Raw genomic sequence first — 14,360 nt, 5'->3', positions numbered from 1 at the left:
TACAAAATTTAAACTAAGCCTGGCTGTTAACTTTCAATCATTGTTAACTGATGCATTCTCCATGACATCTTTACTAGAGGCCACCTGCTAACCAATCTCTGGTCGTAAATATAAATGTAGGTTTCTCCCTAAAATTGATATTCTTGCAAATTGTCCTGAGGAGTACAAAATAAAAAGTTTTGATAAAATGCCTTGCAGCAATACTCATCAATTGAGCACTGTCTGAAAACTGACTCATATCAATAGCTGCAACCCTGCAGTGAAGACTCCAACTAATTTTATGTGGAAGTATTTGTGGTGTTGCAAGGTTAATTTTATGACACAAAGCCAAGAAGCCAAAGGCATCCCAACCATCTGCATTTCAAACAATCATTCCCCAGTGACGTGCATTCACTTGACTAAAGCTGAGTCATCTCTAACTAGACTGAACATGATTTTCGGTCAAATTAAAGCTACATCGAGTTGAAATGATCATCTGAGATGTGGTCAATTCTCAAACTATTCGCAAATTAAGGGGAAATGTATAAACATTAGGAATATCATTGACTGACCATAAACATATATCTCAAACATACTCCAAAACAACATTTATACCTGTACTAATCCCAACATATCTCAACTGTCCAAATCACTTCTCTTTAATTTTAAACTTTCAGTTCATCAATCCAGCTTTCTCTTGCACACAGCAGCATGAGGAGCCCACTTGGCCCACTGTTACTGTGCTGGCTCTTTGGTAGGGCTATATTTAGCTTACACTTAAATACATCTAAAGTAATTCATCCCCTTTTCTTGATCATCTGCTGCTTCTCTCATTCATTTGGAAGATTGTGGCTTCAAAGCCCTTTTTTATATTCATTTATGGAATGTGGGAGTTGCTGGCTGGCCAGCATTTACCGCCTTTCCCTCGTTGCCCTTGAGGTGGTGGTGAGCTGCCTTTTTGAATTGCAGCAGTCTTCTGGCACACAACTAGGTTTGGTACTTCAGCACAGAACTGAAGGAGAACAAGGGCCACTTGCTGGGTACGACATCAACCCAAAACCTGGCTTGCCTTTTCCAGAGACTGAGATGGCTACTAAAAGTCCTGCGGCACAGAAAATGAGAAGGGATTACTCCTGTACTCAGACTACACCCACCATCATCAACATACATACAGAATCTTCTCACAGAACGTGGGAGCTTGCTGTGTGCAAAGCAGTGGCAGAATTCACCAATGTAACAATAGAACAATAGTTACCACGCTTCAAGTGAAGTGCATTGGTTCATTGAGACAATAAGGGAAAGAAATCAATTTAATAGCTGGGACCATTTTAAAAAAAACAGTGCCTTTGACAAATCTGAAACCAAATGAAAGATTAACATATCAATTTCAATGCGGCGGGCATTTGTTCGATAAGGATCTTTGGGTTACTGCATCATCAGCACACGACACTTCAGCACAACCATTAGCATCAATAATTTAAAACATTACGCAGTTATGATCTGTTAAAAGCCAAGAATGCCTATTCTCAGCTCAGATAACATGCAAGGTCTGACATGAAAACCTGCTGCATTCCATCTCTTATCTTGTCATCTTCTAGTCATATGTCTGTTCCTTTACTTAAATTGTTCTGTTATTGCACAAGTTTAAATTCTCTTTAAGGGAAAGAGAGTTTTCAATTAAGTTCATTCTATTGATCTGCACACAATTCCCAAGATGTTGGTGGGAGCAGGAGCAACAAAGCTGTGGAAAGTTGCAGGTTAGGTGAATTGCCATGCTAAATTGCCCCATAGTGTTAGGCGCATTAGTCAGAGGGAAATGGATCTGAGCGGGTTACTCTTTGGAGGGTCAGTGTGGACTTGTTGGGTCAAATGGCCTGTTTCCACACTGTAGGGAATCTAATCTAAACAAAAGATGACAGCATTCTGAAGCATAAACAATTGACAAGGAGCCAGAGGCAGCTGAATAGAGGACCTCCATGTTGGAAACAAAGAAATGTAGAAACTCTTCCCAGATGCTGTATTATTGCCAGATTTTTAAATAAAGTTTTGACTATAAGACTGTTTTATGGCCACATTTGTTAGTGAATCTAGCTGTCACTAGATACCTAAAGCACAAAATCTAAGTCTGACACTCTCATGCAATTCTTAGAAAGTGATGTTTACTGGATGAGATGTTGAACCAAGGCCCTAACATCTCCCTTTGGGAGAAGACTCATTAGCATGGTTCTAAAGTCGTCTCTTTAGCTTCCTGGCCAATATGCAGCCCTCAATTTATATCACAAAAACAGATTATCTGTTCATTATCATTTTGCTGTTTGTGGGAACTTTGTGATTATAAATTAGCTGCTTTTCCCCCTACATTACAATGTTGCCTACACATTAAGAAGACCTTCACTGGTTGTAAAATCTTTTGGGGCATTGAGGTTCGGGAAGATATTAGAGAAATGCAATTTTTTTCTTTCCATAATTAGTGTTGGTAGAGGCCTGCGGCTGATAAAGGGGTATCTATACAGATACTGGAAGGGCAACCCTGAAGGCTTCTATTGCTGGAGAGATGCAAGGAGGTGAGATAACATTACATAATCTGACTCCTGGTGTAGGGTACTTAAATTTCAGTAAAACCAAAACAATGAGGAGGTGGCAAGTTCCCTAATAAGCAGCTCTCGCAACAGCAACTACCCAGTCCATTATTACTCAAAACTTAAGAACCTGGTGAGGATGGGAAGGTATAAAATTGCCTACACTGCTTTCTATTGACAGATTCACCTTGAAGAAAAGGATATAAATGTAGAAGAACGCAGCATGAAATTAAGACTGCCATCTAGGAGAAAGTGAGGACTGCTGATGCTGGAGTTCAGAGTCAAGAGTGTGGAGCTGGAAAAGCACAGCAAGTCAGGCAGCATCCGAGGAGCAGGAGAATCGACATTTCAGGCAAGAGCCTCCCAACAGACACTGCCATCTGCCAATTCACTTTTTGAATATATCATTGTTAAAGTTGCGCTATTTCATCCTATCTCTTCTGTTTCCTTTGCTAAGTGACTATAACACAAGGAGCTTGTTTAAAATGATTAGTTATTTTCCCAATTCATTGGAAGTCATTACTGCCTCCAACTCCACCACCTGGGGTTTCAGTGTTTCTAGGTGTGGTTCAAATGAATATTTTGATTAGCATTAAAATAAAGATGGTAATTAGGCAGTGAAGGGTATCACAGGTCAGCTCAAATGAGTTTCCAGCTTTACAGCCACCTGCACAGGTCTTATTGGCCCCTGAGAGGTTTACGGTTATGATCTCATGATACAATTCAAAGAAGAGGTGTTCTTCCCTGCTGACCTGACTGATAATCATCTCTCAGTCACCACCAGAAATAAATCAGCAGGTTATTTACCTAACTGCTGATCATGGAAGTTTACTGTGCTCAAATAGGGTGGCAAATTTTATACATTACAACAGGAGGCTATCTTTCAGAACAATTATTTGGTACCCGATGAAGGAGCTGTGCGCTGAAAGCTTGTACTTCCAAATAAATCTGTTGGACTGTAACCTGGTGTTGTGTGATTTTTAACTATTATTAGTCACTGGAAACATGTCTCATTATTTATCCCATCTGAGCCCCTCAAATTTCTAGGATAATCTGTGTTTGCTCTGCTTCCACCTGCTCCCAGAAGCCTAACAACTCCATACACAACTCTCCTACAGTCACAAATGTATTTGCCAGTCACAAATATATTATAACTATAGTGCAATATATAGATACTCACAGGCACCAAGATCTGTTTGCATCCACAGTCCAAAAGCGTCTCCTGTAACATTCGGTCTGAAATGCCACTGAATAAAATATGGCCAGGGGGCAGACTGGCCAAGTGCAGGTTAAACAGTCGTTTCAGCTCACTTAAACTGAGTACATAATGTTTCCTGAGTGTCCCCCGCACAAATTCTTTTAGCTCTGCTGCTACAACTTCACTCCGAGCCCCCTGGCACTCAACAGGCAAATCTGCTGAGTCGCGAGAACTTTCGTCCGAGTGGACCCCATTGGCTGCCTTGCTTCCCAGTCCGGAGGTCGTGTCCATGGGCTCCTCCTCACTCAGTGGCTCCTCTTTGATCTTGATAGCAAGTGGGGTGTCCTCTGGGGCTCGCGTGCCTACCACGTGGGAAGACTTTCGCCGTCGGTAGTTGTTCTCTAGGACGTTCTGATTACCTTGCACTCTCTCTTTGGCCACGGCCACCCTGCGCTCCCCACACACCACCACTGGCAAAGGTGCATGTAACAAAGCAAAGACAATTCGGTCAATTTGCACCAAGCTGCAGATTGCTGCTAGCCTTTTTCCTCCTTTACAAAGTACTTACAACACAAAGAGGCCATTAGGGCACAACTAGTTTATACTTGTATGAACATCTTCTCACCTCTTCTACCTATTTCTTTCTCCTTGGGCACTATTTAGCTTTTCTTAAAATTCAACTATAATATTCACTCCAACCACACTGTGCACATTCTCATCATTCTGGGTAAAGAAATATGTTCTAAATACCCTGTTAAATTCCTATTAAAACTGTCATGCTTGATAGCCTTCAAGTTTTGTTCTTCACCACAAGTGGAAATACATTTAATAGTTTTACTCTATCTTGCCCATCACAATCTCAATTTATTCTGAATTAGGTCATGCTTGGTCTTTTCTAAAGTAAAATCCTCCAGTCGTTTCAATCTTTCCTTGTAGTGATATCTAGTGTAATCTTGAATTATTTTTGTACCTTCTCTAGTATATCCTTTCTGTAATGTGGAGAATAGAATTGCTCACAGTACCTTTGATCAAAATGATACTGTCACTATAACATCACTTTCCAATTCACCATTCCTCCTCTGAAGGTTACAGGCCTTCATGCCAGAAAACTGCATGGTGCCCATTTTACCAGAGGCTCCACAGTGGATGTTTTATTCGATTGTAGAGGAAATCTCAACCAAGTCTAATTAATTTGTGTAGCCCCCAATTTTAATTAATTACAAGTTGAGCAAATTTTATTTTTAACACATTACTCCGTCAGGGGTTTTTATTAACTAATTCACCCCATTTATTTGAGGTGGTTTATGGTAGTGAGTTGTCTTCTTGAACCAGTGCAATCTGTTTGCTGTAGGTAAACCCACAGTGACAAAAGACGGGGACTCCAGGGTTCCTACTATGTACAATGAAGGGACAGCAATATATTTTCAACACTGGATGGTGAGTGGCTTTTAAGGGAAATTGCAGGTTTTGGTATCCCCATGTATTTGCTGCCCTTGTACTTCTACATGGTAGTGGTCCAATGTTTGGAAGGTGCTGTCTCTAGGAGCCTTGGTGAATTTTCGCAGTACATATTGCAGATCAAACACATTGCTGCAGTGGCGGAAGAAGTGAATGTGTGTGGATGTGGTACTAATTGAGTAGGCTGCTTTGTCCTGGATGGTGTCAAGTCTCAAGTGTTTTTGGAGCTACATTCATCCAGGCAAGTGGAGAGCATTCCATCACTCCTGACTTGTACCCAACTGGCACAGGGTGGACTGAGAACTTGTTACATGGAGGCTGAATGACAAGACAATTTCAGGCAAGTCTTTAAATGTCACCTTTACTTGGTCTAAGATATCATGCCTTTGCAATTGGATTTTGATGAGCATGTGACTGCAAAATTGACCAATCAGAAAATCCAGAGATGTGCTAGAGTCTTCCATTTGGGAATAAACTGGAGATAAACTGCTTTTTATTTGGGGATAATATTTTAAACCTCACCAACTATTAGAAGGTCTGAATGAACATGTCTGATTGCAAATTGCAGTCATTACTAATTTTATTTATGATTTTGAAGAAAAAATGGACAGAATTGCAAATGTCATCGCAAAAACATTCAAAAATCCTATAATTCCTACCTAAATCTGAATATTTTCTTCACTGGAGACCAGTATTGCTGATGCTGACCTTAATGTTTAAAAAAAGAACTTGTTCTATTTAACTATAAAAGGAAAGACTGGTCGTTTTTACATTTATCATCAATTAAATCCATCCAGTGATTTAAAGTAGGCTAGTATCTTGCTATTTTTACCTGCTTGAGAGATGGGTTTCTTTGGCATCACATCTTCCTTGGCCAGATTGTACACTTTCTCTAACCTGCAAATGGAGGAAAATCCTGCATAGTTATAACTGGTAAAGCACCTTCACACATTTTATTCTATCAGCTGTTTCACTAACAGAAATAAAATAGATAACTTGGTTGAACACTGCTGGGCAGTAAGCTCCAGGTCTGCATCTCCTATCTCTATGATTAGACGAGAGAAGGAAGCTACTCAGCAAACTGAAGATTCCAAGGATAAATCAAGTCAAAACACAGTAGGTCTTAAGCTAGATTGCCAGTAAGCTTGAACAGAGGAGGGGCAGTCAAATTACTCAAGTTCTCCTCTCAACAAGCATATTTTTAAAAAAAAAAATTTCAGTAATTTTCTTTTACCAAACCTATTCAGATTTTATAAGGCAGGGATTCTACTGCTAGGGAAATAATTCAATGGGAGAAAGCCCCTATCAGTAATTCTGAAGGACAGCGTCTACAAGCTTCATTACATCCCATCAACAGCGTAGCTGAAAATGTGTTAAAATGTGTCCTTTTCTCATACAAAGTGTAAAGGAACTGCTTGGAACATGCCATATTCATCCAATGCAGCAGGCAGTAAAGGAGGAAATCAAAAATCTAAAAATGACTAGGAGGTGTGGTAGAGAAATCTTGATTAAAACCAAAATGTTTTGTCTGTTTTCTCTTGCTAAAATACTTACTCATCTCCCTGATGAAATGAACAGAGAATGAGCTTTGACTCTTATCAATGCTTCTCAATAGCCTGCCACAATGGTACTCTTGTGGGACTGAAAAAGCCAGTGTCACAACTTGGAGAAAAAAAAAGTCTACACAGATAAGATTATCTGTGCAACATGCAATTAAATGATTAAAATAAACTTCCTACTTTTGTGATGTGAAAGAAACAAATGGAAAAGAGGACGATGTATTTCGATAGAATGCAGGGCAACAATTTGAAGCATGCAGTAGCCTGTTAAAGGCTCAAGGGTGGAGTGACAGACAGTCTGATCATATTAACTGTTTCGCCACAGATCTATGCTGTCACCATAGCAACAGCATCGCCCTGGTATAATGTAAAACCACAAAGCAAAGGCGGTGTCCTGGTGATGGGATGCACTGTGCTGGGTAGGATAGAATGTTATTTGTTATTACAGGGTGGGACTAAGCAGAGAAAACTTGCAGCTCTGGGAATCTTTTGTGCTTTTTCCATTCGACAACTGAGTAACCAACAGTAGTTACTGCGCAAGTCACTAGGCTGGAAATGTGACTATCTATGAGAGGAATGCTTAAAAAAAAAATGTTGCAAAAGCTGCACAGCAGCAGCTGAAAAGCATGTTTACTTCAATTAAAATTCAAAACACTGTGTTTGACAGGGTATATATATCTTGTTGGTTGTTAGAGCGGTCACACCTTTTAAGATACAATCTTCTGATTTGGGCAGTGGTCAGGGAAAAGGTACGATTACCAGTCAGGCAGAAAAGTATTTTGTGAAGACGACAAAGAAATTGCAGACTGATTTTGAATTGGTTGAGTGAATAGGGAAAAAAAAACTGGCAGATGCAGAGTGTAAGAATGCACAGTATTACTTAAATGGAGAATGACTACAGAATTCCAAGCTACAGAGGGTTCTCAGTGTTCCAGTGTACAAGTCACAAGAAGTTAGTTTGCTAGTAATTAAGATAGTCAATGGAATGCTTTCCTTTCTCGCACAAGTTTTTTTTAACGTAACAGTAAATATATCATACTTTAGTTATACAAGGCACAGGTGAAACCACATCTGAGTCATTGTGTTTTTACAGCATGGAAAGAACCCATTCAGGTCACTGTGTCCATCATCAAATATTCAAACGATGGTTACTGGACAAGCAATTCCATCCAAACTTCAATAAGTCAGTATACAACAGCTGATGTGTTAAAGGCTAGTATGACAGCTGTAATGTCGTCCCCAAACCCCCAATGAAACATAAAATTACTTGGCCTGAATCCCCATCCAAAGCATGTACTGCCTCTGGACAACATCTGGATGCTTCTTCACAAATTCTGCATCAGGGGAAAGCAGGAACTCCCAGCCCTTGTTGATACGTGGAACTGCCATTTGCTCCAGAAAGTCCTTCACATCCTCAGGGGGGAGCTGGTCGATAAAGATTAATAGATAAGGTTGATTTGCCAGGCTTTCTTCAGTATAATGATCAAATGCTGTTCTATTTAAAAAATCAGCGTTACATATGCTGAATGACAAAGATTTGAACATGTGTAGGGTGTTTGTAAGGTGAAGATACCAAACCCAATGCAAAACACCAAAAGACTGGATTCTGTACATCACGAATAGCAAACCTCTTGATGAAATATGGCACAATTCATTACAATATGATGGTTCTCTTCTGATATGTGAAAATGGTTGAAACCCTAAAAGTTAAACACTCAATATCTGAACATATTAAGTACTCACCTTCTCACAAATGTATCGATAAATTTATAAAACTATATTCAGACATTGTTTTAAAAAAAATCAATTCCCAAAAATGATGAGTTTGGATAAATACTGGTCAAAATCTTTGCCTTTTTTGTCAGTGTTGGGACGTGAGTGTACTGCGTAGATCTGAGAGCTTGGATATATAGCACAGACATGCCAGAGAGGATAGGCATGTAGGAGTCAATGAGAGAAAAGGAATACTATATTTGCAGAATACTACAGTCCAACATTTTGCTTTGTAAATATATCTTATAGAATTGGTTGTTTTTTTCACATTGCTGAAAATGTCATGGGCTTAATTAAATTCAATGTCAGCAGCGAATCTGCTGAGCTGCATACCTTGATCACAGCAGCTACTTCTTTTCGTATGACCCAGAGATCCTGTGTAAACTTCCACATCTACAACAGGAGAAACAACGAAAAGTAAAATTAAATTTAACTACCCAATTTTACAGTGATACTGGGGTTAGACAAAGACGTAGAAAGACAGATGCAAATATGAATTGTATTTCCCTAACTTGAGAAGATTAAGGGGTGATCTGATAGCTTAAAAATGTGAAAGGAGTTGTTAGAGTAAATGGAGAGAAACGGTTTCACCGGTAAGGTGGGGGAAGGAAGAAGAGTTCAGAACAATGGGACATAATGCTAAAATTAGAGCTGAACCATTTGGGAGCAAAGGCAGGAAACAATTTTTCAAAAGGTAATGGAAATCTAGAACTCTCCAAGTGTTTGCTGGAAGTGAGTCTGACGGTTACAAAGCTGAGTGTGGAAGATTTTTGCAGCTTCTATCTTTAGGAAAGAAAGGTTTTTGAGCTGTGTAGCTCCTATGTTGCTTCAGTTCACTCTGGTGGGTTTGTAACCAGTTATTACTGATCATCAAATTCATCAAGCAAGTACATTCTTTCCAAGTATTTCTTCAACCCTATACTTTCCCAATGACATTAGAAATAGGAGGCATGACACACCTGAAGAGGACAAAATAGACTTGCTTTTTCTTGAAAAAAGTCAGAGGAGTGAACTAACAGACACCTTCAAATAAAACTTGAGGTAATCACCAAGCAATCAAATGGGAAATTCAGGAGAAAATTAGAAGTATAATTAGAATTAGAATCCCTACAGTGTGGAAACAGGCCCTTCAGCCCAACAAGTCCACACCAACCCTCCGAAGAGTATTCCACCCAAATCCATTAGCCATTTCTCTACATTTATCCCTGACTAATGCACCTAACATATTCCTCCCTGAACACTATGGGCAATTTAGCATGGCCAATTCACCTAACCTGCACATCTTTGGATTGTGGGAGGAAACCTACGCAGACTCCACACAGTCACTTGAGACTGGAATCAAACCCGGGTCCCTGGTGCTGTGAGAAAGCAGTGCTAACCGCTAAGCCACTGTGCCACCCAAAGAGTTGTTGGAATGTGGAATTTGCTACCACTGGGAGTGGTTGATGTGAATAGTTTGATTTAATAGGAGGCTAGATAAACACGAGCAAGCAAGGGGATAGTACAGCGAGTGTTAGGGGAGGAGGATTGGAGGAAGCACATGTGAAGCATAAACATAGTAATGGACTGGTTACGCCAAATGGCCAGTTTTATCATGTATCCCATATATACCATGCAGTGTTTTGGTTCAGAAATGGGATTGCAGTTTTCTCATATACTCCTACAGTCTCTAAGCATTCAGAATCACACTGTAATAAATTCAGAGTTCTGGCGCTCAGTGCATTCCTCTGAACCGCTGATTAGTTTCTCTACTTCATAAATCAGCAAGATCAATTAACACATTATTAACAAATACATCCATCCCATGGATGTTGTTTGGATTTATTTAAAAATGGGAGAAAGTGAGGACTGCAGATGCTGGAGATCAGAGCTGAAAAATGTGTTGCTGGAAAAGCGCAGTAGGTCAGGCAGCATCCAAAGAGCAGGAGAATCGATGTTTTGGGCATAAACCCTTCTTCAGGCTTATGCCCGAAACGTCGATTCTCCTGCTCCTTGGATGCTGCCTGACCTGCTGCGCTTTTCCAGCAACACATTTTTCAGCATTTATTTAAAAATGGTTTGGACATTTAAAGGTACCTATAAAATTGAAATGATAACACAATGCACATATTTTAAAACTTGGGAACCTGAAGTGGAGGGATTTAGGGAGAAAATTCCAGAGTGTATGGCAAAGGTACTTGAAGGGAAGGTTCTGAATGCTTGAGTGAATGAAATCGAGGCCAGAATTGAAGGTGAGAAGGGTTTTAGGATTGAAGGAGGTTTCAGGGATAGAGACGGGTCCAAGCCAAGGACTGATTTAAAAAAAAAAGACAAGACTTTTAAAATTGTCCAGATATTAGATCATATGTTTATGGTTTGCTTCACACCAGACATATCAAGGTCATTTCACAAAATGGTGAACCAAATCAAAATCTGTTTTGACACTGGAAAAATCATAGGCCAAGCATTTCTGTTGTGAACTCTCTATAAATGCATTGATGAAACTATGACATTTTAGATGTACAGCAAAGATGAACAAGTAAAATTCCTAAATTTCTTCATGACTTATTTCATTACTTCAAAAGAACACCCATACAACAGTCTTACAATCTCAGAGCATCACAAAGCATTTTAACCGATAAAGCATAATGTGATAATCAATGAACACAAAGCAAGCTCTCATAAATAGTAATGAGATATAATGAGCAGATAATCTGTTTCAGTGATGTTGGATTTGGGGATAAATACTAACAGCAACGCCTCAGAAGAATTTACATAAGATCTTTTATATCATATGAAAGGGCAGACAGGGTTTGCTTTAATGTCATTTCTGAAAAATGGCAGCTCAACAGTGCAGTGTTCTTTCTTTACAACCCTGGAATATCAGCTTACATAATTTCTCAAGCCAGTTTCCCAATTCAATACTTTTATTGGGTGACCTGTGCTGTCGAGAAACACTCCAGACTTTAGCCATTTCATTTTCACTTCTCTTTCTTGTTAATTAAGTAGAACATTAACCAAAAGATAAACCTGTAAAAGATCTTGCATTTTTACTTCATAAAATTGCAACAGAATTTTACAGGTCAGCTCTTGTTCAACTTTTAATAGAAATGAACATGTCAGAACTGGAACTGGAAAAGAACAAGTCAATGAACAGCAATAATCTCAGATCCATTGGGTCTCAGGCTTAATTTTGCTGGTAGCAGTCTGTCTGAGGGAGGAACTTGTGGGTTCATATGCCACTTCAGAAATTTCAACCCCTAAGTCTGTCGTGCACCCTCTACGCCTTACAGAGGGAGTGCTGCTCCGTCAGAACATTGTCTTTTGGATGAAACTTTCAACTTGATCCCTACTCTGTCCTCATTTAATACATCCCACTGTACCATTTTGACAAATATCAGGGACTTTTCCATCATGTCACAGCAGATATTTATCTCTTAACCAACATTACTAAAAATGATTATCTGATGATCAACTTCCTGTTTGTTGGAGCTTGCTGAAATGCATGCACTTCAAAAGTACTAGACTAGCTGTAAAATGCTTTGGGACTGCCCATGGTCATGAAAAGCACTGTAGAAATACAAGCCTCTCTGTTCTATTCAGCTTAAATAAAGGAACAAGCGGTCATGTAATATTGGTGTACTTACAACAAAGTCCCTTCCTCTACACAACACTTCAGCAGCAACTCCACTGTGCGGGCTGCAGCTATCCTTCGGATACAACACATCACTGCTCAAACAAAGAGAGTAACATGTTACTCAAGTACGAGAAATGAAAATATATTTAGGAGTACTTGAAGAACTATAACCAAACAGTGAATTAGATAGGACATGGTTCTTGATCTCTACATAATCAGCCTGAGTATCCTGTCAACAGATTTCAAGCTCAAGCTCCCTTAGATCTTTGGGGTGAGTGATCTATGTCATGGGTTCCATTACACTGAAGGACATCAGAAACTAGAGACAGATTTAGGAGGAGACATTAGAGAGGGCATGTGTGCCCTTCAGTTTACAAGACTAAGGGGAGGGGGACGGGGGTGCAATGATCTAATTGATTTATTGAAGATGAGTAAATGATAACATAGTAAACACAGCAGAGAGAACCTTTCTTCTGCCAGGGGTCCTGAATATGGAAGCATTAAAATCAGACACAGGTCATTCAGGGGTCAAGAAGCATTTCTTTATGCAAAGGGTAGTGGATGTTTGGAACCTGCTCACTGAAAAAGTCGGCAAAAGGACAGATAAACGGAACACTCAAGAGCTGAAATTTTCCTGGTGAGCTTGCTAAGGAATATGGAATATCAGCCATTGTAATCAAATTGTGAAACAGGCAGGATAACATCCTCCTGTTCTGACAGCAGACAAATTTTCTCTGGTGCTGCAGTCTTAATGTTCATAATCAGAACTGTGGACATTTAAAGGCTTACTTCCAACAGCAATTACCTGCATGCTCTGTAAAGGCTTCAATAATGATATCCATTAATGTGTCAAAGTTTTCCAGGGATTTAACCATTTACGGAGCAGACAGAGTTCCAAAATCTTGTATTTCTGGGGTCTTTTGGATGCAATTGTCCCAAGGAGTTTCAAACAGAAGGACCAGGTAATAAGTAGATAAGTGAGGTTGAAAATATGCAAAATATATCTTTGGGTTTGGAGATTTCCAAAATGAACAGCAAGCTGGAGTGGGTAGTGGAGAGATGTGCAGACTGTATAGTCAGCCTAGGTGACTCTGAAGGTACTGCAGATTAGTGACATCCCTTCATGTAATGTATTTCTAAACCAGCAGCTCCAAACAAGGAGACTCTTGCTCAGAATTTGAAGGAACACGCCCTTCAGTTCAAAGTATGCTACACAACTTATTAACTGTCTCACGTCATCCACCTCCTAGTTATATGCAATCAGTAGGTTTAAACCATAAGTCATTATACACCAAAGGCATCACTGATCGTGAAGGAACTTGCTTAAGTGAGAAGTAGGGTGCTACATGTACACCCAACCTAAAGACAGGCTGCAAAATGTACTGTAGCAGCTAACTGTTCATTAACAGCATCAATGTAATTGTTTAGCTGAAAATACTTATAGACAGGATCAAGATCTCAAACCACTGTGTTTGGTACCAAATAAACATCTCATGGGAAATTAAATAACTTATGAAGCCTGGGGGAAATAAAGGTCACTGGAGGACTCTTCCATTGATGCAATTTGGTTCAAAGATGATCATATTTGGTCAGCCACAAACATGAGTTTTGTCAAAGAGAACCTGCATTAATTAAATAGCTAGTGAGTTATTGTCAGTATGTACCTTTTAACGACCCAGCACCCCTGAACCAACATCGCCACTTGCTGAATACAGCGCAGGACCGCCGTGGAATCAACTCCTGATCCTAGAAGACCCATCAGATTTGCAAACTGGACAACTTTCACTATTTTGGGGGGAAGAAATAAATAAAGTCCATCAGAAATAAAACTGTGTACATTAAATAACCTTTGTATTCAACTTACTGTGAGCAATGTTATCTGCAGACCACAATGTATGCATACAGAAAGAAAATCTCATTTGCACAGATAAAATTCAAATCAAACAACAGAGGGTGAATTTTACAAAATGTGCCCTGGACACAGCCTTGCTTACTGGGAGAGTTCCCATGATGACCAGACAAGTGCCCCCAGGACTCCATGCGTCAGAAGTAAGGGAGAGGGGTTAAACAGAACTATAAAAATCACCCATTTATCAGCTCAATACCACAACAACCTTCATTTACATAGTGCCTTTAATGTAGTTAAATATCCCTAGGCCTTTGACAGTAATGACATCAGACAATGTGATACTGAGCCA

General features: G+C 39.6%; 1 protein-coding gene across 2 annotated transcripts in view; it reads right to left on the bottom strand.

Moving 5' to 3' along the window:
- polr3e (polymerase (RNA) III (DNA directed) polypeptide E) overlaps positions 1–14,360 on the bottom strand; it is a 70,061-nt gene that overhangs the window by 19,353 nt on the left and 36,348 nt on the right. For both annotated transcript variants that reach the window (XM_043711413.2, XM_043711412.2), the window contains exons 13-18: positions 13,827–13,947; positions 12,173–12,254; positions 8,880–8,939; positions 8,041–8,198; positions 6,047–6,111; positions 3,739–4,226 (exon numbers count right to left, since the gene is read on the bottom strand). In XM_043711413.2, coding sequence (XP_043567348.1) covers positions 3,739–4,226; positions 6,047–6,111; positions 8,041–8,198; positions 8,880–8,939; positions 12,173–12,254; positions 13,827–13,947 — 974 coding nt within the window. The remainder of the gene's footprint in view (positions 1–3,738; positions 4,227–6,046; positions 6,112–8,040; positions 8,199–8,879; positions 8,940–12,172; positions 12,255–13,826; positions 13,948–14,360) is intronic.

The sequence above is a fragment of the Chiloscyllium plagiosum genome, unplaced genomic scaffold (genome assembly GCF_037043375.1).
Source record: "Chiloscyllium plagiosum isolate Xiang-an unplaced genomic scaffold, Cpla_swu_hap1 HiC_scaffold_20, whole genome shotgun sequence".
Classification (NCBI taxonomy): Eukaryota; Metazoa; Chordata; class Chondrichthyes; order Orectolobiformes; family Hemiscylliidae; genus Chiloscyllium; species Chiloscyllium plagiosum.
This window is presented reverse-complemented; position numbering and strand designations above follow the sequence as displayed.